Here is a 25094-nt window from a genome sequence, read left to right as displayed (position 1 = left end):
CCGTGGAGAGAAATTTGAGTTGATGTTTTGGGTTGAACCCTTCTTCAAAACTGGAAAGAAAAGAAACTAGATCGAAGGCAGGGCTGCGATCGGACAAAAGAATAAAAGAAACAAAAGAAGTAAAAGAGATTAGAAGCTAGACGAGATGGTACTAGGCTGAGATTAGGTGTAAAGTGTACTGGCTGGGCAAGAGATAGCTGCCAGGTGTGTGAGAGAAACAAAAGGAAAGGGGGGGGGGAAAGGAGTGGAAAAATTACAAGAAAAAATGAAATAGGGGCCGAGGTTATGATCTGAAATTGTTGAACTCGATATTGAGTCCGGAAGACTGCCATAATTGTTTTCAATGTTGTCATTTTAACATATAATTATATATTCTAAAACTCTTAAATGTTAGTAGCTCTGGATGGAACTGAACAGAACTTCTGGCATGTTAGTGGTCCATGTTGGTACAAACGACGTAGATAGGACTAGGAAGCTGGTTCTGTTAAAGGAGTATGAGCAGCTAGGGGTCAAATTAAAAAACAGAACCTCAAGGGTAATAATCTCTGGATTATTACCTGAGCCACAAGCGAATTTGGCTAGGACAAATAAAATTAGAGAGTTAAATGCGTGGCTCAAAGACTGGTGTGGGAGAAATGGGTTTTGCTTCCTGGGACACTGGCACCAGTACTGGGGCAGGAGGGAGCTGTTCCGTTGGGACGGGCTTCACTTGGCCAGTGCTGGGACTAGAGTCCTGGCGGATCATATAACGAGGGCTGTAGAGAGGGCTTTAAACTAACTAGTGGGGGGGAGGTTCCTCGAGAGCAAATAATAAAAATGACAACAGAGAAGGTCATAGACTTAGGTAGCAGTGGGGAAATTAAAAACCAGAGCGTGTCAGGAAGGGGCAGAAGGTATGGAGTAAAAGGTAAAGTAATAAAAAGGGCAAAAGCAGGAACTAAGTGTCACAAAACATATTTGAAAGTTCTCTATCTGAATGCACGTAGCATTCGTAACAAAATAGACGAGTTAATGGCACAAATAACTACATATGGGTAAGATCTTGTGGCCATTACAGAAACATGGCTGCAGGGTGACAATGCCTGGGAATTAAACATACCAGGTTATTTAACGATCAGGAAGGACAGGCAGGAAGGAAGGGGAGGTGGGGTGGCTATGTTAATAAAGGAAGGAATCACTGTAATACAGAGAAATGATATTGGGTCAAAAGATCAGGATAATGAAACAGTTTGGGTGGAGGTAAGGAATAATAAGGGGAAAAAAACACTAGTGGGCGTAGTCTATAGGCCTCCGAACAGTTGCAACTCTGTTGGACGGAGTATCAATCAGGAAATAGTTGAGGCTTGTAATAAGGGAACATCTATAATTATGGGGGATTTTAACTATCATATTAATTGGACAAATCAAATTGGGCAGGGCTGCCTTGAGGATGAGTTCATTGAGTGTATTAGGGATGGGTTTCTTGAGCAGTATGTAACTGAACCGACCAGGGGGCAAGCAACCTTAGATCTGGTCCTGTGTAACGAGACAGGATTCATTAAAAATGTCCTAGTAAAGGATCCCCTTGGAATGAGTGACCATAACATGGTTGAATTCCATATTCAATTAGAGGGTGAGAAGGTTGGATCTCAAACAAGCGTGCTAAGCTTGAACAAAGGAGACTATGAAGATATGAGAGCGGAATTGAGTAGAGTGGATTGGGAAAATAGATTAAAGGGTAAGACGATACATGATCAGTGGTGTACATTTAAGGAGTTATTTTACAACTTCCAAAAAATATATATTCCACTGAGAAGAAAAGGGTGTAAAAGAAAAGACAGCCATCCGTGGCTAAGTAAAGAAATTAAGGATAGTATTCGACTAAAAACAAGGGCATATAAGGTAGCCAAATCTAGTGGGAGGATAGAGGATTGGGAAAACTTTAAAAGACAGCAAAAAATAACAAAAAGATTGATTAAGAAAGGGAAGATAGATTATGAAAGTAAATTAGCAAAAAATATAAAAACAGATAGTAAGAATTTTTATAGTTATATAAAAAGAAAAAGGGTGGCTAAAGTAAATGTTGGTCCCTTAGAGGATGAGACCGGGAAATTAATGGTGGGAAATATGGAGATGGCAAAAACACTGATTGAATATTTTGTATCAGTCTTTACAGTAGAGGACACCAAGAATATCCCAACACTGGACAAACAGGGGGCTATAGGGGGGGAGGAGCTAAACATGATCAAAATCACTAAGGAAGTGGTACTCGGTAAAATAATGGGACTCAAGGCGGATAAATCACCTGGACCTGATGGCTTACATCCTAGGGTCTTGAGGGAAGTGGCGGTAGGGATTGTGGATGCATTAGTAATAATTTTCCAAAACTCCCTGGACTCAGCAAAGGCCCCGGCAGACTGGAAAACTGCTAATGTAACACCCTTATTTAAAAAGGGCAGTAGACAGAAGGCTGGAAACTATAGACCGGTTAGCCTAACATCTGTGGTAGGTAAAATTTTGGAGTCCATTATTAAGGAGACAGTAACAGGACATTTGGATAATCATAATTTAATAGGACAAAGTCAGCATGGTTTTATGAAGGGGAAGTCATGTTTGACAAATTTGCTGGAGTTCTTTGAGGAAGTAACATACAGGGTGGATAAAGGTGAACCAGTGGACGTAGTGTATTTAGACTTCCAAAAGGCATTTGACAAGGTGCCACACAAAAGATTATTGCTTAAGATAAAAAATCACGGGATTGGGGTAATATTCTGGCATGGATAGAGGATTGGCTATCTAACAGAAAGCAGAGAGTTGGGATAAATGGTTCATTCTCAGACTGGCAATCAGTAACTCGTGGTGTTCTGCAGGGGTCAGTGCTGGGTCCCCAACTCTTTACAATCTATATTAACGATTTGGAGGAGGAGACCGAGTATAACATATCAAAGTTTGATACTAAGATGGGAGGGAAAGTAGTGAGCGAGGAGGACATAAAAAACCTGCAAGGGGACATAGACAGGCTAAGTAAGTGGGCAGAGATTTGGCAGATGGAATACAATACTGGAAAGTGTGAGGTTATGCACTTTGGCAGGAAAAATCGTAGGGCAAGTTATTATCTTAATGGCAAGAAACTGGAAAGTACTGAAGTACAAAGGGATCTGGGGGTCCTGGTGCACGAAACTCAAAAGGTTAGTATGCAGGTGCAGCAAGTGATTAAGAAGGCCAATGGAATGTTGGCTTTCATTGCTAGGGGGATAGAATATAAAAATAGGGAGGTATTGCTTCAGTTGTACAAGGTATTGGTGAGACCGCACCTGGAATACTGCATACAGTTTTGGTGTCCATACTTAAGAAAAGACATACTTGCTCTCGAGTCAGTACAAAGAAGGTTCACTCGGTTAATCCCGGGGATGAGGGGATGGACATATGAGGAGAGGTTGAGTAGATTGGGACTCTACTCATTGGAGTTCAGAAGAATGAGAGGCGATCTTATTGAAACATATAAGATTGTGAAGGGGTTGGATCGGGTGGATGCGGGGAGGATGTTCCCGATGATGGGTGAAACTAGAACTAGGGGGCATAGTCTTAGAATAAGGGGCTGCTCTTTCAAAACTGAGATGAGGAGGAACTACTTCACTGAGGGTGGTAGGTCCATGGAATATGCTGCCCCAAAAAGCTGTCGAAGCTACATCATTACATAAATTTAAAACAGAAATAGACAGTTTCCTAGAAGTAAAGGGAATTAAGGGTTACGGGGAGCGGGCAGGAATTTGGACATGAGTCTAGGTTCGGATCGGTCATGGCCCTGTGGGTAGCGGAGCGGGCCCAGGGGCCGTGTAGCCTGATCCTGCTCCTATTTCGTGTGTCTAATTCTGTTAGATTCAGGAGATGGTTCTGTGATAGTAGATTGGCGGTTAGGATCAGATCAGCCATGATCTTATTGAATGGCGGAGCAGGCTCGAGGGGCTGATTGGCCTACTCCTGCTCCTATTTCTTATGTTCTTATGTTACTGAGTCTTTTGAGGACTATAAAAATAGCTGAACCAATTTCAAAAATATTACCAGATCCCCAGCTCTTAATTTAATCAGAGAATACTGTGATTTTATACTTTTGTCTTTATATGTTCCTCTAATTAATGTCATTGGTTTTTTAAAAATATTTTCAAGAATTTATACGAGAGGGCAGCAGCTTTTGAAATACTCACAGGATGACAGTGCTGCTCCTGATTTGCTGTATTTATCTGATTTATAATTTGTATATTTTGTTAAATTTGTAGTAGACTTTGTGCTCATCAAGACGAGCAAAATCAGTGTTGGGAATGGACTTTTCAAAAAAGTGGCACCTTTGTCGCCCAGTACCAGTGTCGAGTGCTCAGTCAGGTTTTGCATGAGCCAGATTGTCCATTTACTCTGCTGCAACAGTGTACCTCAACATCAACCTTGGAAGAGCTCCATCTAGTGCACAGTGTGAACTATACCAAACCACTCCAGCAATAACAGCAACTTGCTCAAAAGGAACTTTAATGTAGAAAATGTCCCAAGGCCCTTCAGTGAAGGAAAACAGATGCTGAGCAGAACTCGGAGGTGACCGAAAGCATAGTTTTGAGGAGGTTTTTAAATGTGGAGAGAGAAGTAGCAAAGTGGCGGGTTTAGTGAGGGAAAGAGTAGTGAAAGACTGCGAAAAGTTCTCACCAGTGGTTGAGGGAAGGGATGAACAGGAGGCCAGAATCGGAGAAACAAAGGACACGGGCTTGGAAATGAGGCTGGGAGGAGTTTGCAGTTAGGGTGGGCGAAGTGAAGCTGTGGAGGAACTTGTTAACAAGTACGAGGATCCTTGCTTTTTCCTCTCTCAATGAACCTGCCTAGTTTAAGACTGAATTATAAGCAGTTTTGAGTGGTGAATCATTAGCCACTGAGAGTTAGAGCACATCACTTTATTTTACTTAAGTACTTTTAATTGATGACGAGGGGATAACTTTCATCTCATCAGTTCTTTTTTTCTAGCCTGATTCTGATTCAAATTCCAGAAATTGAAAAAGTTAAACCCTACACTGTCTAGTCCCTCTTATTGGACTTATTTTTAATGGTTATGTCTTAAGTATAAAACTACAGTTTTTAAGTACATAGTGCCACTTTTATACCCTTATTCAAATATACTGTTGAAGAACTGTCAGGATTTGATGAATCGATTTTCTACTCGGCGCATCTGCTAATGTATTTTTTTTGCTTGCCGCCACTTTTCCAAATAATGGGGTGGGTTCAACGGACATCCCTTAAGGCCTGTGGTACTCCGTGCCTGACCAATAGAAATCATTCAAAAGTAGTGTAGATTCATTCATCCTTAAATTTTCCATGTATATTTTTGCTGCCTCCCCAAATCCCTCTTAACCACCATGTGGGGAATCATTTAAAAGAACTCTTATCCTGTTGCTCTGTAGTGGATTGCTTTGCTCAAGCAATGTACAGTGCCACTGGACCCAAGTTTACTTCCACTATGAGTACAGATCCACAGTACTTTGAAGTGCTGGCTTAGTTCAGAGTCAAGTCCCGCATAACAGACTATCGGGTTTTTAGTTTTCAAATTCAATATGGTCACAGAAGAGATGTCTTTGTGAGGAAAATGGCCGAGTATAATTAATAGAACAAATTGTAAATCCTGTTGAACTATTTTAATGGCCTCCGGAGTACGCCTCTGACCCGCGAAACAATTCTGAAAGTACCTTCTGGTGTCCAAGCTATGAAGATTTGTGGTCTCGGGCCTCCAGGCGGACGGCAGCGTAATGGCCCATGGATCCCAGCGTCCCTGGGGTCTCGTGGGCCCGGTCCTCCAATGACAAAGGAGGATTCCATTGCAGTCAATTATGAAGGGAGTCCCCTTATGATATGCAAAGGAATCCCCAAATAATTATACAATGTACAGAATTCTAATAACTATAAATGTACTGAATTGCAATTTTATTCATAAGTTTCTTCATTGCACCAACCTCAATAAAAATTAGATTTTTTGATAAATAAATTTAAACATCTTAATCCGGGCCAATATTTGCATAAACTCATTTAAAGTGTATGTGGATAATTTTGGATTTTTCAATATTTTATTTAAGCTTTATATATCCCCTTACACTGATGAAAACAGGCCCTACACCTGCTTTTACCAGTCATAAGAGTTGCCTGGGCAGTTGTTGGGCAAATAGTCCAACTCTGTGCCAGCAATACTCATTTTTCAGGCGGTTTGAATGATCTGTCAAGGTGTACCTTGACAGATCGCAAGTTCCGGATTTCACGCAAGTGCATAGGAAAATCCAGAAGTTGCAGGGCCTTTCAAATGGATTATGATGGTCTACTCAGAGTACGTCGTCATGGAGACCGCAATTTCAGGGGCAATATCTTGGACTATTTAAGGTGATTTGGAGCAGTTTCAGAACTGTTTAGGTTGTTTTGATGGACTCACTCACTAGTAACCTTCAGACCACTAAACCTTTCAGAAATAAAACTAAGCTTCCATTGCTTTCATTCATAAGATTGCCTGAAAAGCACTTAGCCAATTACTGTGTGAACATGACTTCATTAATAATTAATGAGAGGAAAGTCCCAATATTGCTCTTCAAAAGATATGATAATATTGCAGTTTAAAACTTTTGTTCAACAAAATGACTTCTGTTAGTATGTGGCCTTGCGCTATTTATTCTTGTCAGCTTTGCTGTCTGTTAAATTGGATCTATTTATCAAATGTGAATTATTTAGCCATATTCCTTATTTAACAGCATAGAGTATTTTGTCCACCATTTACATCAGATTATCTTTATTGCTTAATTTCAGAATTGATGAATACCCGATATCTGGATGGCACCAGAAATCCTAGCATTTAATTAATCTCAATCAAGGCCAATATTTATGTACTTAACTACTGATGCAACAATAAATAAACCCAGTATATGGCTCAGCTTCAGAGCGTACTCAGTGTGGAACTGAGCCCGGAAAATCCCAAATTTAATCCGTGGTCGATGCTGATTTAACTGATTTCAGGCAGGGCAGAATTTGGGGTATAACAACGGGGAACGGTAGCGTAGTGGTAATGTCACTGGGCTAGTAATCCCGAGGCCTGGACTAATGATCCAGAGACGCGAGTTCAAATCCCACCACGGCAGCTGGGGAATTTAAATTCAGTTAATTAAATAAATCTGGAATAAAAAGCCAGTATCAGTAATGGTAACGATGAAACTACCGAATTGTCGTAAAAACCCATCTGGTTCACTAATGTCATTTTGGGAAGGAAATCTGCCGTCCTTACCTGGTCTGGCCTATATGTGACTCCAGACCCACAGCAATGTGGTTGATTCTTAACTGCCCTCTGAAATGGCCTAACAAGTCACTCCGTTGTAACTAACTGCTACGAAACAAAATAATAAGAATGAAACCAGATGGACCACCCGACCTCGGCACCAGCTACGGACATGGCAACAGCACACCCAGCCCAGTCAACCCTGCAAAGTCCTCCTCACCAACATCTGGGGACTTGTGCCAAAATTGGGAGAGCTGTCCCACAGACTAGTCAAGCAACAGCCTGACATAGTCATACTCACAGAATCATAGCTTTCAGCCAATGTCCCAAACTCCTCCATCACCATCCCTGGGTATGTCCTGACCCACCAGCAGGACAGACCCACCAGGGGTGGTGGCATAGTGGTATACAGTCGGGAAGGAGTGGCCCTGGGAGTCCTCAACATTGACTCTGGACCCCATAAAGTCTCATGGCTTCAGGTCAAGCATGGGCAAGGAAACCTCCTGCTGATTACCACCTACCGCCCTCCCTCAGCTGATGAATCAGTACTCCTCCATGTTGAATACCACTTGGAAGAAGCAACGAGAGTAGCAAGGGCACAGAACGTACTCTGGGTAGGGTACTTCAATGTCCATCACCAAGAGTGGCTCGGCAGCACCACTACTGACCGAGCTGGCCGAGTCCTGAAGGACTTAACTGCCAGTCTGGGCCTGCGATAGATAGTGAGTGAACCAACACGAGGGGAAAAACCTACTTGACCTCGTCCTCACCAATCTACCTGTTGCAGATGCATCTCTCCATGACAGCATTGGCAGCAGTGACCACCGCACAGTCATTGTGGAGACAAAGTCCCGTCCTCTCACTGAGAACACCCTCCATCGTGTTGTGTGGCACTACCACCGTGCTAAATGGGATAGATTCAGAACAGATCTAGCAGCTCAAAACTGGGCATCCATGAGGCGCTGTGGGCCATCAACAGCAGCAGAATTGTATTCCACCACAATCTGTAACCTCATGGCCTGTCATATCTCTCACTTAACCATTACCACCAAGCCAGGAGACCAACCCTGGTTCAACAACGAGTGTAGAAGAGCATGCCAGGAGCAGCACCAGGCGTACCTAAAAATGTGGTGCCAACTTGGGGAAGCTGCAACACAGGACTACATGCATGCTAAAAAGCAGAAGAAGCATGCTATAGACAGGGCTAAGCGATCCCACAATCAACAGATCAGATCAAAGCTCTGCAGTCCTGCCACATCCAGTTGTGAATGGTGGTGGACCATTAAACAACTAACGGGAGGAGGAGGCTCCATGAATATCCCCATCCTCAATGATGGTGGAGCCCAGCACGCGAGTGCAAAAGACAAGGCTGAAGCGTTTGCAACCAACTTCAGCCAGAAGTGCTGAGTGGATGATCCATATCGGCCTACTCTTGCGGTCCCCACCATCACAGAAGCCATTCTTCAGCCAATTCGATTCACTCCACGTGATATCAAGAAATGGCTGAGTGCACTGGATACAGCAAAGGCTATGGGCCCCGACAACATCCCGGCTATCGTGCTTAAGACTTGTGCTCCAGAACTAGCAGCGCCTCTATCCAAGCTGTTCCAGTACAGCTATAACACTGGCACCTATCCGACAATGTGGAAAACTGCCCACAAAAAGCAGGACAAATCCAACCCGGCCAATTACCGCCCCATCAGTCTGCTCGCAATCATCAGCAAAGTGATGGAAGGTGTCATGGACATTGCTATCGAGCGACACTTACTCACCAATAACCTGCTCACTGATGCCCAGCTTGGGTTCCGCCAAGACCACTCAGCTCCCGACCTCATTACAGCCTTGGTCCAAACATGGACAAAGGAGCTGAATTCCAGAGGTGAGGTGAGAGTGACTGCCCTTGACCTCAAGGCAGCATTTGACCGAGCCTGGCATCAAGGAGCCCTAGTAAAACTGAAGTCAATGGGAATCCGGGGGAAAACGCTCCACTGGCTGGAGTCATACCTAGCACAAAGGAAGATGGTTGTGGTGGTTCAAGGTCAATCATCACAGCCCCAGGACATCGCAGCAGGAGTTCCTCAGGGCAATGTCCTAGGCCCAACCATCTTCAGCTGCTTAATCAATGACCTTCCCTCCAACATAAGGTCAGAAATGGGGATGTTCGCTGATGACTGCACAGTGTTCAGCGCCATTTGCAACTCCAAAGATAATGAAGCAGTCCATGCCCGCATGCAACTAGACCTAGACGACGTTCAGGCTTGGGCTGATAATTAGAAGGTAACATTCACGTCACAGAAGTACCAGGCAATGACTATCTCCAACAAGCGCGAGTCTAACCACCTCCCCTTGACATTCAATGGCATTACCATCGCCGAATCCCCCACTATCAACATCCTGGGGGTCACCATTAATCAGAAACTTAACTGGAGCAGCCACATAAATACTGTGGCAACATGAGCAGGTCCGAGGTTAGGTATTCTGCGGCGAGTGCCTCACCTCCTGACTCCCTAAAGCCTTTCCACCATCTACAAGGCTCAAGTAAGGAGTGTGATGGAATATTCTCCACTTGCCTGGATCAGTGCAGCTCCAACAACACAGAAGAAGCTCGACACCATCTAGGACAAAGCAGCCCGCTTGATTGGCACCCCATCCACCACCTTAAACATTCACTCCCTCCACCACGTGGCTGCAGTGTGTACCATCTACAAGATGCACTGCAGCAACTCGCCATGGCTTCTTCGGCAGCACCTCCCAAACCCGCGACCTCTTCTCCCTAGAAGGACAAGGGCAGCAGGCACATGGGAACACCACCATCTCCAAGTTCCCCTCCCAAGTCACACACCATCCTGACTTAGAAGTATATCGCCGATCCTTCATAGACGCTGGGTCAAAATCCTGGAACTCCCTACCTAACAGCAGTGTGGGAGTACCTTCACCACACGGACTGCAGCGGTTCAAGAAGGTGGCTCACCACCACCTTCTCAAGGGCAACTAGGGACGGGCAAGAAATGCTGGCATTGCCAGCGACGCCCTGATCCCATAAACAAATTTTAAAAAGAAATTGTCCTCCATGTCCCTGTGCTGGGGAGAGGAAAAATCAGCTAGTGTTCCCACAATGCTATCCAGTAACACCTGCTGGAAAGTACATGTATATAAATGGCGAGTGCACAATCTGATTTAGCTGTGCTGTCTGTTCCGCAGTCAAACAGCCTGTTGACACTTCCTGTAAAGCCTTGCGGATGAAAGATGTGTCGGGTCACTAGGCGGAGGAACTTGAGGGCTGTCTGTGCTGTAGAACTGCACCCAACAAGAGTCAATGCCTTCAGAAGAGATGGGGTGAAATTTGGGGAGGGTTGTAGAGAATGGAAATGTGGCTGTACAGTTGGAAGATTGATGGACAGGAACCTGGGAAGGAGAGGGAATGAAAAAAGGAATAAATACAAATCAGGAATCTAATGGTGGTAATGAATGTTAAGATATGAGTTTATCTAAAGTTTACCAATCCGATTTTCCTTATGAAGTAAAGAAACTGATAAACACCAAGATCAAGGCACACATTGTCCACCACTGCCAGCTTTAATGGGTTCTCCTGTATTGTTGAGTCATTATTTTAATGTTGAATGTTCCCTTTACATTTGTTTGTTTAAGCGCCTTGGAACATTTTATTATGTTAAAGCTGCTATATAAATATATAAGTTGTTTATAGATACTTTTATGCAAAGGGTGCACAGGATGTTTTCGGTGCTTTTGCTGTAGATCATTTAACTAATTGCTTTTTCATTCTTTTTATTTCCTAGTGAACCACAGGCAATGTGTTACATTGAAACATCCAATCTGGATGGGGAAACAAATCTCAAAATACGACAGGTAAATGGCATTCCACTTAGAACCTAGTCGGTGGTTCTGAGAAATGTTTCAGCAGTTTGGTCCCGATGGACGTATAGAGTGTAGCTGATAGTAGGTGTGCAGTTCTTCCTCTGTTGATGTATTCCATAGAGTAAATGATGTGAGGTTTGGGAACCAATGATATCAGTGACGCATGAAAATTGGATTAAAAGTGGGAGAGAAGCGCATAAATATCACTCTCCTGACATAGGATTACGATCTGGTAAAGTGGAAGATTGCCTTGAAACTAGAAGGGTGCCTATTTTGTCTTATCCCTCCAGATTGACAACTCTAACATCTTCCAATATAGCATCTAGTTTGTAGTATGAGAGCTGATTGGCGATGCAGTGATCTCATTGGGCAATCTTGATCACACTAGAACTATATAGAAGTTATCCTCTGCGTGGTTGCAGAAGACATCTCATCATTGCGCTGTGTTCTTCCACTGATGTGAAGAATTCATAATTCACAGTGGTCAAGTATTGTTTGAAACTCTATCTTACCTGGAGTCATAGAATGGTTACAGCACAGAAGGCGGCCATTCGGCCCGTCGAGCCTGTGACGGCTCTCTGCAAGAGCAGTTCAGCTAGTCCCACTCTCCCGCCCTTTCCCCGTAGCCCAAATTTTTTTTCCTTCAGGTACTTATCCAATTCCCTTTTGAAAGCCACGATTGAATCTGCCTCCATCACCCTTTCAGGCAGTGCATTCCAGATCCTAACTGCATAAAAAAGTTTTCCTGCTGTCGCCTTTGGTTCTTCTGCCAGTCACCTTAAATCTGAGTCCTCTGGTTCTCAACCCTTCCACCCATGGGAACAGTTTCTCTCTATCTGTTCTGTTTTGACCCATCATGATTTTGAACACCTCTATCAAATCTCCTCTCAACCTTCTCTGGACTAAGAACAGCCTCAGCTTCTCCAGTCTATCCACGTAACTGAAGTCCCTCATCCCTGAAACCATTCTTGTAAATCCTTTCTGCACCCCCTCTAAGGCCTTCACATCCTTCCTAAAGTGCGCTGCCCAGAATTGGACACAATACTCCAGTTGAGGCCGAACCAGTGTTTTGTAAAGGTTCATCATAACTTCCAGGGAGCTCTGGCTTTGGTTGCCCTACCTTTCCCCCTCGTGGGAATGTACCTCGACTGTACCATCTCTTTAAAGGCAGCCCATTGGTCAGTTACAGTTTTGCCTGCCAATCTTTGATTCCAATTTACCTGGGCCAGATCCATTCTCAACCTGCTGAAATTGGCCTTTTTCCAATTAAGTATGTTTACTCTAGATTGCTCCCTGTCCTTTTCCATAGCTAATCTCAACCATATGATACTATGATCACTGTTCCCTAAATGTTCACCTACTGACACTTGACCCACCTCATTCTCCAGAACCAGATCCAGCAATGCCTCCTTCCTCATTGGGCCGGAAAGGTACTGATCAAGAAAGTTCTCTTGAATACACTTCAGAAATTCTTCCCCCTCTCTGCCCTTTACACTATTGCTACCCTCCTAGTCTATATTAGGATAGTTGGAAGTCCCACATTATCACTACTCTATAGTTCTTGCACCTCTCTGTAATTTCCCTGCAAATGCGCTCCTCTATATCCTTCCTACTAGTTGGCAGCCTATAAAATTCCCCCAATAGTGTAATGGCACCTCTATTGTTTCTCAACTCTAACCAAATAGATTCTGTCCTTGATTCCTCCAGGACATTCTCTCTTTCCAGCACCATAATATTTTTCTTAATCAAAGCTGCTACCCGCCTCTTTTTTTTCCTCCCCATCTTTCCTGAATACCTTGTACTCAGGAATATTAAGCATCCAATCTTTTTTTAAACCAGGTCTCGGTTATCGCCACTACTTCATATTCCCACGTAGTTATTTGCACCTGCAGCTCACCAAACTTATTAACTACACTTTGTGCACTTACACACGTACTGTAAACCTATCTTAGACCTGTAATGTTTCTGGGAATTTTACGGGGATAGTGATGCTTTGACTTACTTGGCTCCAAGAATTAATTCCAACATAGTAGATGTGGCTACAACAGCTGAATGATAGTTTGACCTTTTGCATATCTCAATTGTTTGCATGTTTACTGCCATGTTCCTAGAATTTCTTTTTAAAATGGAATCATCTAAATACTATTTATCCTTTTCTGTTAGGGCTTGCCTGTGACTGCTAATATGCTGTCCACTGCAGATTTAGTGAAGATGACTGGGAATTTAGAATGTGATGGTCCCAACCGACACCTCTACGACTTCACTGGCAACCTCCGAATAGGGAGTGATGGGTATTGCAAAGTTTTTAAACACTTGTTTTTCTCCTCCATTTGTATAATTTTCCCTTGCTTCATTAAGCTCTTTTGCTCCCCATTCTAGAGTGTGGGTGGCCCGGAGACCTATTGATAATATTGTCAGTGCCATTTTTGACCTGGCCATTAGGAGTACGTGAGCAATTCAGGCTAAATTGATACCTCCTCTTTCCACCTCCTAATTAAGCAGCTTAGCTGAGATGGGGGTCAGCCCACGTGTGACCATTCAGTGGAAGAGCACATTAGTGGCACACTCCACTATGGTATAACAATAGGGAAATTAGAGAAAGCTTAAGTGATCAATTTAGAATTTTCTGCAAAAACAAAAAAAATCGGGATCTGTTCTGAAAATCTAGATACGAAGAACCATCAAAGTTCTTACTATTACAGAAGACTACCACCTTCATATAATTATTTATGAAGGTGTTGTGTTTCCCAAACTCCATTAAAATGGATACAGTAGGCCTATTGTAATGCTTTCTTTGGAAACATACTTTGGGAAGGGTGTATTGAAGGGGAATTTGTTTTGATTCTGTATTAGACATAGCACCACAAATGCTACCTGTTATACCCATAAGCGTTATAGTTGATAGTGTATTGCCTTTCATTTTTGGCTTTGATTTTGTTATAGGAGGAATCTTGTGGTTTGGGGGGATTTTAGTGCTGTCATATTAAATCTGAGTCATCCTTCACAAGATACGTTGTAAAGAACTGGAATTTTATTCATTAATCCATCCCATTTCATGTATAACTAAGTTCAATAGAAATTCATCATAGTTTATAATGGGAGACTAATCATATTTATCCTTAATTTTTCATTTATTTTTCTTTGTTCTATCCCTCTCTGTCCTGCAGTTCTCTGCAGCTTTTGACATGGTTGACCACACCATCCTCCTCACATGCCTCTCGTCTGTTCTTCAGTTGAGTGGAACTGCCATCGCTTAGTTCCAGTCTTACCTATCCAATTTTCCTTGGCCCCCTCCTCTTCCTCATCTACGTGCTTCCCCTCAGCAACATTATCCGAAGATATGACGTAGGTTCCACATGTACGCTGTCGTCACCCAGTTCTACCTCCATCACCTCTCGACCGCTCTGTGTCTCATCCAGTCCTGGATGAGCTGCAGTTTTCTCCAGTAAAACATTGGGAAGATTAAAGTCATCGTCTTTGACTTCCACCACAAACTCCGTACCCTTGCCTCCAATTCCATTCCCATCCATGGCTAATGTCTCAGGTTGAAGCTGACTGTTTGCACCCTCATCGTCCTATTTGACCCTGAGCTGAGTTTCTGACCCCATACCCTCTATATCACAAACACTGCTGACTTCCACTTTTGTAACAACGCATGTCTTGGCTCCTGCCAAAGCCCATTTGCTGCCAAATCGCTCTTCCATGTTTGTCACTTCCAGACTTTACTATTCCAATGCTCACCTGAGTGGACTCTGATCCTCCACCCTCATAATCTTCAACTCTGCTGCCAATATCCTAACCAGCACCAAGTCCTGCTCACCTATCACCCCTGTGTTCGCTGACCTACATTGACTCCCGGTCCTCCAAAGCCTTCAATTTTAAATTCTCGCCTTCAATTTTAAATTCTCATCTTCAAGTTCAAATCCCTTCACGGCCTTGCCCCTCCCTTTCTCTATAACCCTAGGATAAATCTGCATTTCTCCAACTCCGGCCTCATGCAGCTCCTATTTCCTCCTCCTGCCATTTACGGCCCTTCATTCAGCCATCTAGGCACCAAGTTCTGGAATTTGCTTCCTAAACACCTCTGCCTCTATACCTCTCTCTCCTCCTTGAAGAGGAAGAGCTTGTATTTATAGACTGCCTTTTCATGACCTCAGAACATCCCAAAGCGCTTTACAGTCAATGAAGTACATTTGAAGTGTAGTCACTGTTGCAATGTAAGGAAGGCACAGCAGCCAGTTTGCACACAGCAGGGTCACACAAATAGCATTGATATAAATGACCAATGAAACTGTGGTGTTCGTTTAAGGATAAAGTTGGCCAGGACACTGGGAGAACTCTCCTGCTCTTCTTCGAATTGTGCCATGAGAGCTTTTATATTCATCTAAGTGATATATTCATCCGAAAGATGGCACCTTCCACAGTGCAGCACTTCTTCAGTATTCCACTGAAGTGCCAGCCAAGATTTTGTGCTCAAGTCCTGGAGTGGGGCTTGAACCCACAACATTGTGACTCAGTAGTAAGAGTGCTACCACTGAGCCAAGGCTGTTACCTACTTAAAACCAACCTCTTTAACCAAGCTTTTACTCACCCCTCCTAATATCTCCTCCTTTGGCTTGGGTGTTAATTTTTGTCTGATTACGCTTCTCTTATGTGCCTTGGGATGTTTACCTACATTAAAAATGCTATATAAATTGAAGTAGTTGTTCACCTAGTTTGGTTTTGTGAGACCACGCACTATTCTTTAGTCAAGAGGATGGACAAGTGAGCTATGTCAAGGGCACTTGGGACTCAGTCACTGCAGGGTGATACCTAACTTACACCCATTCCCTTCCCTGATAGTGTGGCTGACTTGTATGTGAGAAATTTTGCTGCCAAAGACTCCAGTCCTACTGCTTTACTGTACAGCTCACCAGAGCATCCAGCAAATGGTGCTGCCCTGCCACCTGTAAATAAGTTCATTCTCTGAGCCTTTCATTCCTTTTGGTCAATTTTAGTTTGGATCTTTTCTTATTTTTCACAGAGGTTCTTGTTCTTGTCTCTACCTTTTCCCTCAGTAGAGATTGCGAGGACCCCAGTGGATGACTACTTCATAGGTGTGATTGATGGGCAAGAGGCATGCTCCCTGTCATTTGGGATGTACCTGCTGGAGGCAGTAGGAGATGCTCCTGATCATTGAAAGTGATGGGCAGCTCTGAAACAGAATTTTTCAAATTTTCTGCCATATCGTGACCACCGATGTTTGTGGCTTTGGATCTTGAATCGTTAAAGTTGAAGCTTTGAGTCAAATAACTATACATTTTGTGTAGTGTGCACAGTTCAGACTTGAGTTTATAATTATGTTGTCATTATCCTGCTGCAGTCCTGTTCCTGTAGGACCCGATCAGATTCTGTTGCGAGGAGCACAGCTGAGGAACACGCAATGGGCTCAAGGCCTCGTGGTCTATACTGGACACGACACTAAACTAGTGCAGGTTGTTATCTAATTTTCTTGTTTTTATTTCATTAATTGTTCAATTGCCTCCTGTGTTTGCTCCTAAAGAATTTTTTTAAAGTTTATTGATGAAAATACCGATTCCAAAACTGATGGCTGCTTCTGAACGGAAGAGAATAACTTAGTTTTTTTAAATATTACACTGTCTGAATTATTGTTCATCACATTTTTTACAATATGATCCCTAGCCGCCCACTTTTTCGACTGTGCAATTAATGTGGCTGCTTAATTATTGGGCCAGATTTTGCTGTAAAAATAATGGTGAGGCTAACGGTGCTCAGTATTATTTATGTGCAAATCGAACAGAAACTCCTGGTGACCTCACGTGCAGTTAAACGCGGAAATCCGGAAGTTGCTCTCTGAAATGCCCTGCTCCTCCAAAAAGCTCCTGAAAACGGCGTCTCGCTGTCTGACTCACCATTCAAATGTATTGAACAGCGTGAAGTTCCTGCACCTACCTCATAGATAAGGACTAAGCGCATCAAAAATGTTACGGCTTGTCTATTCTAGTCTAAGTACCCTTTAACATTGTGGCATGTCTTAATTACTGACAAACAACCTCTTTGGCACTGAAAATTAACTTTTACAAGTGTGGAGTCTCATTCCTTAAGCTTTTAATTATTGTAGGAGATTTTGAAAAATATTCAGAGAATTTATTTGTTACTTTTCGGTTTCTTTTATCTCTTTTAATCTAATCTTTCTTTTCCTCTCTCTCTCTCTTTTGCTTTCTGTACCTGATTTGACATTGAATTCAATATTTCAACTTACACTTCCTGGTTCAGACTCTGCTGCTCATTCTTCAATCTGATTGGTTAAGGAGATACACAGTTGCTTTCCCTGTTCACACAGATCCCAGGTGCTCTGTCGAGGGCGCTGCGCTTTTTGGATGGTTGGCTGACAGGAACTTGCCGTGCAAAAGCCCATAAACTGTCTATGGACAAGTGCAAGTCTAACATATGGCTGGCAAAGTTCGTTCGCCACTCAGAGCAAGAACATTGTTGTCCAATTGATGGTTTGTGATTTGGTTAACCTGCTGCTGGAGCTGCAGTTTCACTGTAGGGAGAAGAACTTGTGATTAAATGGAATGCACAAAGGAACATTGAGACATATTTTGGGGAAAAAATGTGACGCAGACAATGTAACTTGCTTGAGTCTGTGTGAGAAATAATTACATTTTATTTCAAAATAAATGTATTATCTGTGGAAAATTCAGTTCTATTTGTTTAATGGGGCTGAGAGAGTGGAACTGATTTAAATCACTTATATGAGACAAGTGATGATTATAATACTTAGCCATGAAAACTGAGAGTTCTGAGAATAGATTCATTCTAAGATATTCTTTAAGCTCTGTGGAATCTGCACTTGCTCAGTCCAACATGAGCTTTGCTTTATTGTGCATGGTCCTGTAACATTTTTAGGGCTTCATCAGATATTTCTCTCCTGCTCAATGTCAAAGGCGATTCTATAAGCGAATACTCGGTCCCTATGAATTTTTTAAAATTCGTTTATGGGATGTGGGCGTCGCTGGTAAAGCCAGCATTTATTGCCCATGAGAAGGTGGTGGTGAGCCGCCTTCTTGAACCGCTGCAGTCCGTGTGGTGAAGGTACTCCCACAGTGCTGTTGTGATCCCGTTTGCCCTTCAAACTACTGCTTTATCACCCTTGCACTGGTACTTTTTAAAAATTAAAGAAGCATCAGCTGGAAAGTGCTGGCTCAGTCCTTGATTATCGGTATGGTTTTCAGGATGGCCATTACACTGGGGAGTTTGTTGTCTATATTATGCAGCTCCAGCTTTGTACTTGTACACTTAGGTGAATCATTTGTTATTGCCTTAAACATTTTTAAAGCCCTTTCACAGGGTTTGGTACAATGCATTTCTCAACAGGTTAGCACTGAGTAGCTCCTGCCAAAACTGATTGTGGCAATTTAGTTTCCAGTTAAATTACTCTATATTTGTGCTGTAGTGTGATTCTTTTGTCATTAACTCAAGAGCTTCCCAGGGTTCTGTCCTATCTCGTTTCCAATCATTCTTCAGGTCAGTGGAGCCCACCGCTCTTCCTCCAATCCTGTCCATTTTTCTTTGATGATTCCACGCCACATTCATCAGCGTCCATCACATCATACTGTTAATGCTTGCACCCATCAGGCCTCTCACTAACTTTTGAACTCCTTTATGTCCCTCTGCGACAATGAAAATCTTACTTCTTTCAAATCTTTAGGAGCAATGGTAGCTTTTCTCTCTCAAGTCCAACCAACAGTTGCTATCTTTTGCATTTGATGGACCCATCCTTAGTCCTCTCTCAGCTCCATTTTCTTGTCTTTAATTTCTCCTCTGACCTCAAATGGAACCACAGAATTTCCTGCATTTCGAAATCTGTCTCCAAGAGTCACAGCTTTCATGCCAAATGCTTCCTTCACCCTCAACAGCTCTTAACTTTCTATCGTCAAAATCTGTCCAAGACTTGAATACAGCAGCTATACCTGGGGAGACTGTTCTAAGGTCTCTCTTGCACTTTTGGATAGGATACTTTTACTCTTTTTAAACTTTGATGTCCTGCAGTCTGGACCTTGCTCCTTAATCTTTTTCTTTTAGCTTAAAGGAAGACTCCTCAGTTCAGGCAGATGTGTTTTCTTATTCACCTTCAGTCACCATAGAAAATGTTCATGACATACATTTGGACATTGCTGAACTACCAGAGAAAGGCTTGTCGTCACTGTGAATCTGATTGTCCTGCTTAGATTTAATATAAACTGAACCTTTTATAATAAAATGGCATCATGGATTAGGAAGCATGATTTTGCCATCCTTTGCTGTGGAAAGTCAATGATTGGTGTTATCCTACAGTAGAATGATGAGATGGAAAATTCTACCTCCGGAATCACAGGTGCAAGCCTGTGTTCCACCACCTTATTCAGTAACACGGCTATTTGAAGATCCTTGCTGCTTTCATTTTGAGCACAGATTAATGAGAGGGGTGAGGCATGCAGATTATTTTTCTTAGCACATTTGGAGAGTATTCACTGGCGTTTCAAGCTAGTGCACTGGAGAAGGGCAATTTATAGCAAATCTTCCAAAATGCCCTCATGATGTGATGTTTGAAATGCTCTGTCTAGACAGTTTGGGATGCCAACAGCACTGAAAAGATTTAATGTAAATGGAATTGAGATACATTTATAATCTAAATTTGGACCCAGCCCTTAGGCACATAAGCAGTAATTGGAGTCCATTCCATTTTTGATATTCTTAATTATATAGTGGATACAGAGTCATAAAGACAGCTTTTGCTTTGTTGCAAAAAAAAGCCCATAACCTTTGCTGTGGGATACTAGTGTCCAAATACAGTCTAAAATTCCTCTCCATTATTTTAATCCTATTAATTCTAAACATGTCAATGACAGCTTTGCAATAAAAGAGGAATTTCAGATTAATTTGTTTGTATGCTGGTATCCCTTAATACAATTTAAGGGGTCAACTTTTCTTTATGGGTTGGGACAGAATTTCCTCTCCCTACTGGGTGATAGAATCTGCAGTTTTTGCCTAAAACAGCTCTAATAGGTTAGACTTGCATATTATAATTGAAAAATATATACAATCGGCATACCCTGAAGGTGCAAAATTATGGTTCAAAATTTATACACAACCTTGTTCCTCTGATTGTCTGGTACTACTTAACGCACGAGTGCTATTAAGCTAGTCAAAGCATTGTGTCTGTGGCCATGTTCATGTATGATGATGTTGAGTGGGACCCAGTTTTTATTGATTTTTGTTTCTCTGATTAGGTGTAGTAGTTACCAGTGACATCACAGTTAAAAAATGAGGTGATTGAAACTGCTGGTAGCTTGGGAAATATCTAAACAACTTCCTGACAGCAACACAACTGCTACAGGGCGATATGCTGCAGCAACCACAGTAAATGTTTGATGTTCGTGCTGTCACAGACTTAAGTGTCCTGTTATTACAAATTAAAACTGAAAAGTGTTACATACATTGCACTGACTTGATCAGAACATTTTCCAAAAACTTTGTCTGCAAGAATGATTTTGATATTACTTTGCTTCAACATAATTTTTTAATTAAAATTATCCTGTAGGTCATGGATATATGTATACAAGTAGCATGCATTGAAGATAGAAAATAGTATTAAGAGTTTAACGTGGGCATACTCAATGTAATATAAGATTGAAATGATACACACCATTAATGCCCACGTCACATAATGCTGGAAAAATGAAAATATAAATATATATAAATTGAATAGAAGTGGCATAATCCATTGGTGCTACCAAAATTTTATGAGATACAGTGGTAGGTGCAACTTCATGTCCTCCATACAATAAAACATATAACCATACTGCCTACCCCTTTGCCAGTTGAGTGGTTAGGAAAGGAGTCATATTGTAGATCCCAGTGTACAGATCTGGAGTTAGACCAGTGAGTCAAGAGTGTATGTAATAAGACACACTCCAATAATCATTGGGGGACTCAGGTCTTCAACACTTGGGCTTTGATCCAATAACTCCCTAAACATTTGTCTGAGTAAAAATGTCTTGTGTTGTGAATGTTAGAGTACATGTACATCATTTGCTCATAATGTCATAAGTACAGAATTTTATTGGCTTGTGCTCCACAACTTTGCCACCAGAATTAGGATTCATGTTATACCCGAGACAGGTTTTTTAAAAATACTTTTATTTTGAAGAATAGCTAAATGTAAAACTTTCTGGTTTCTGAATTACATTTTGCCAGGGGCAAACATAGCATCATAGATCCATAATCCATTGCTCCTATCAAAATTATGTGTAGCAAAATGGTGGAGTGCAAGTTCATAGAATTGCAGAATGGCAAGCTGGGTGGGAGAAGGGTAAATATTTTTATTGCCTGAAGTTTATACTTTTGCACTATTTAGCTCATTGGATAATACATAGGTTTTAGGTTAAAGAACTTTCACTTTGCCAAAAGATAAGATTTAAATTATTTTTTAAAGTCTGTCACCCATGGAGCGTGAATTTCAAAACGGGAGGCATTTTAAGAGTTTGATCATAGGTAAATGATTTTTGTTCGGTGTGTTTTCTCAACATGCAGAATTCTACTAAGGCACCATTGAAGAGATCCAATGTTGAAAGGGTTACAAACATACAGATCCTGGTACTTTTCTGCATTCTAGTGGTCATGTCCTTGGTGAGCGCTGCGGGCGCTGAGATTTGGAACAAGAAACACAATAATTCTGACTGGTACCTGACCACAATCGGTAAGGATCATTATTACTGTCAAAATTTGCCATCCACAGCATAAGCATTAGTTTGAAAGATCAAAGTTGTTCACTATTCACCGTATCCAGTAATTTTCTAACATGTTGAAACACCATTCACTGACACAAAATGCCTCCTCAGTAAGGTTTTTGTAGAACTCAACTCTGAATAAAGGTCCACAGTAACTCTTGGGGCTGGATTTTACCAGCCCTGAGGAGGCGGGACTGATGGGGAAATCCAAAAAAATGGGAGCAGGTCCCAAACCCGCTTCCAACCCGCCTCCATTCAATCTTCCCGGGAGTCGGGTCCCTGATTTGCACAGGGACCCGACTCCTAGTGGCGGGAAGAGGATTTATAGCCACTTAACTGCCTGTTAACAGGTAGTTAAGAGGCTTTTTCCAATTTTTCGACTGCTGCTGCGGGCTTCCTGACATCGAGGAACCCTGCCAGGGTAAGGGAGGCGTGCTGGGTCTGTTATGTTGGTGTTTGGATGACAGCTGCAGAAGTGGTGTGAAGGATGCAATGGGACACTGGTTAGTATCAGAGTTAAGGAAATGTTGGGAATGTCATTTTTAATGTGTTTAGATTTACCTGTAGGTGACAAGCTTTGAAGTGTTTGTGTGGCCTCACCTCAGTGGGAGAAGTGACAGATCGCTTCTGTACCCTCACCTGCAGCTGCCATCTGTTTCATCCTAAGGAGAGAGTCACTGGAGAGCCTGGGAGCAAGGGCTCACCTTTGTGCAGTGATTGTCAGTGTTTGACAGCACCTCAATGCTGACAAACATTGTCAAATCATCTGTCAAAAATTTATGGTTCATGTGCCTTTAAGAAAACCGGCAGATGAAGCGTCATCCACTGACGTCATCTGACACCAGCTTTCCCTTAATTGACCAGCAAGCCCGCAGGGCGGGCTTAACAAGGCCAATCGGGAAAAAAGCGTCTGTGCGTCGGACGTCGCTGGGGGCGGGACTAGAACCCGGAAGCCAGCATTCCCGCCCCCACTTGTCTCGGTAAGTAAAATCCAGCCCTTGATTTCTGTTTCTTGAGTTGCTAGTATGTTATAATTATTCTTGAGGAAATAGAAGTCCAATTATTTCCCAATTCTTTTCTAATAGTTAGCAAATGCAAAAGCACACAAGATAATGTATATCTAAATGTGGAGAAAATTATAGGACACTGAAAAGCTGGATTTACAATGTAGAGCTTAGATTTTCTGTTATTGATCGTGTTTATGCTGGAATGGTTTTAGACACACTCAAATGGAAGTATGCTGTTTGCACCCAATTTTCCACGGTCAGCTCATTGGTATAGCTTCAGGTGCAGATTTGGATGCATCCAAGGAGCATTAGTGTAAGTCAAGTTTAAGGTGATAGGGACAATTGAAGAAGAATGTCCCAATAGGGTGACAAAAATTCTCAGACATTGGAGAGTTGCAAAGGAATCTGAACCCATTGGCAACCTTTAGAACAGAAGTGGCAGAGGACTGAAGAGCGGGGCAAAAATGAAGGGGAAAAAAACAAGGCGCAAGGCAGATATTAAGTACAGTAAGAATAAAACCAGACGGATCACCGACATCGACCGAGGCATTGGATTCGGACACGACAAAGGCACACCCAGCCCAGTCAACCCTACAAACTCCTCCTCACATCTGGGGACTTGTGCCAAAATTGGGAGAGCTGCCCCACAGACTAGTCAAGCAACAGCCTGACATTGTCATACTCACAGAATCATACCTATCAGCCAACGTCACAGTCTCCTTCATCACCATCGGCAGGACAGACCCACCAGAGGTGGCGGCAAAGTGGTATACAGGGAATGGCCCTCGGAGCAACGTTCCCTTTAAGCTGTGCCGTGTTCTACAGCTCCCGTTCAGCTGGCTGACCAGCTTTTAAATAGAAAATAACACACATGCACAGTATTTTTAATGGGCTGCGCTGCCCCCTAAAGGGGCCGCGTACCGAGAAAAAAAATTTAACGGGATCATTGCCTGGGAGTCCTCAACAATCACCTTTGGACCCCATGAAATCTTATGGCATCAGGTCAACCATGGGCAAGGAAACCTCCTGCTGATTACCACCTACTGCCCTCCCTCAGCTGATGAATCAGTACTCCTCTATCTTGAAAACCACTTGTAAGAAGCATTGAGGGTAGAAAGGCCACAGAACGCACTTTAGGTGGGAGACTTCAATATCCATCACCAAGAGTAGCTCGGTAACCACAAAAGAAAGTTAGCCATGGTCCTTTTAAGGAAACCGGCTGATGACACGTCATGAATGACATCACCAGACCCGCTTCCTCTAATTGGACCAGGAAATGCGCTGGGCGGGCTTAGCAAGCCCTATCAACGTAAATTTATTTTAGACAGTGGGATGGAGCCAGTAGCGGGGCCGTGACCCGACATCGCCCGTCCCGGACCTCCACCCATCCCTCTCTATCTGCATTATCACATCCCCATCTCTCTAGAATTTTTTTGTGACTCAAAGTTAATTCAATCAACATGTGGAGAATAGAAAGTATATTTTGAGAGAACAACATTTCAACCTGATTTCATTTTCTTGGGAACAAGACTAATTTGTTCTGCTAATAACATTTGTTGTTTAAAATCCCAGCTGCTAAAGCCTGAGGCTTCTGTGATACTATAAATGTTGACCTTTTCTTCCACCTCCAACCCATAATAAACTGGCAGTGGTAACTTTGAATGCTTTGGAATTGCTTATCTGTGAATTAAGGTAAAGGAAGAAATTATAATATGTTCAAGGTGGTACCCACTGTAGGCGCTGTATACATGTGGCATAAGTCATTTTTGTGGCTAAACTGTGGAAATAAATACTCCTGTATTATTTAAATTTGTAAGTGCAGCCTGGAAAATTAATTTAAGTCACAAAACCATATGTTGCTTGGTGATGCATATAGATTTAGTTCTGCTCTCTGTCAGTATGTGTAGAGCAGTTAATTGTAACTTTGTTTCTTTCCATAGGTGGTGTCTCAGCTAACTTTGGGTACAACCTTCTTACCTTCATCATTCTTTACAACAATCTCATTCCAATCAGCCTGCTGGTAACATTAGAAGTTGTCAAATTTACCCAAGCTCTCTTTATTAACTGGGTATGTGTCTTTTTAAAATACATGTTATATAGATAATATATTCAAATAAATACTTTTAATTCTGCTGCCAGTTCCCCTAATGGTTCAGTGAGTCATGTAGACCCGAA

The 25094-nt window shown here is 42.4% G+C and overlaps 1 protein-coding gene across 9 annotated transcripts in view; it reads left to right on the top strand.

Annotated features, from left to right (window-relative positions):
• atp8a2 (ATPase phospholipid transporting 8A2) overlaps positions 1-25094 on the top strand; it is a 696532-nt gene that overhangs the window by 272111 nt on the left and 399327 nt on the right. For all 9 annotated transcript variants that reach the window (XM_085999230.1, XM_085999235.1, XM_085999229.1 and 6 more), the window contains 5 exons: positions 11059-11128; positions 13301-13428; positions 16500-16611; positions 21716-21881; positions 24860-24987. In XM_085999230.1, coding sequence (XP_085855356.1) covers positions 11059-11128; positions 13301-13428; positions 16500-16611; positions 21716-21881; positions 24860-24987 — 604 coding nt within the window. The remainder of the gene's footprint in view (positions 1-11058; positions 11129-13300; positions 13429-16499; positions 16612-21715; positions 21882-24859; positions 24988-25094) is intronic.

The sequence above is a fragment of the Somniosus microcephalus genome, chromosome 10 (assembly GCF_052327205.1).
Source record: "Somniosus microcephalus isolate GS21.2 chromosome 10, FLI_Smic_1.0, whole genome shotgun sequence".
Taxonomy (NCBI): Eukaryota; Metazoa; Chordata; class Chondrichthyes; order Squaliformes; family Somniosidae; genus Somniosus; species Somniosus microcephalus.
Note: the sequence above shows the minus strand (reverse complement) of the source record. Positions and strands in the feature narration are given on the sequence as shown.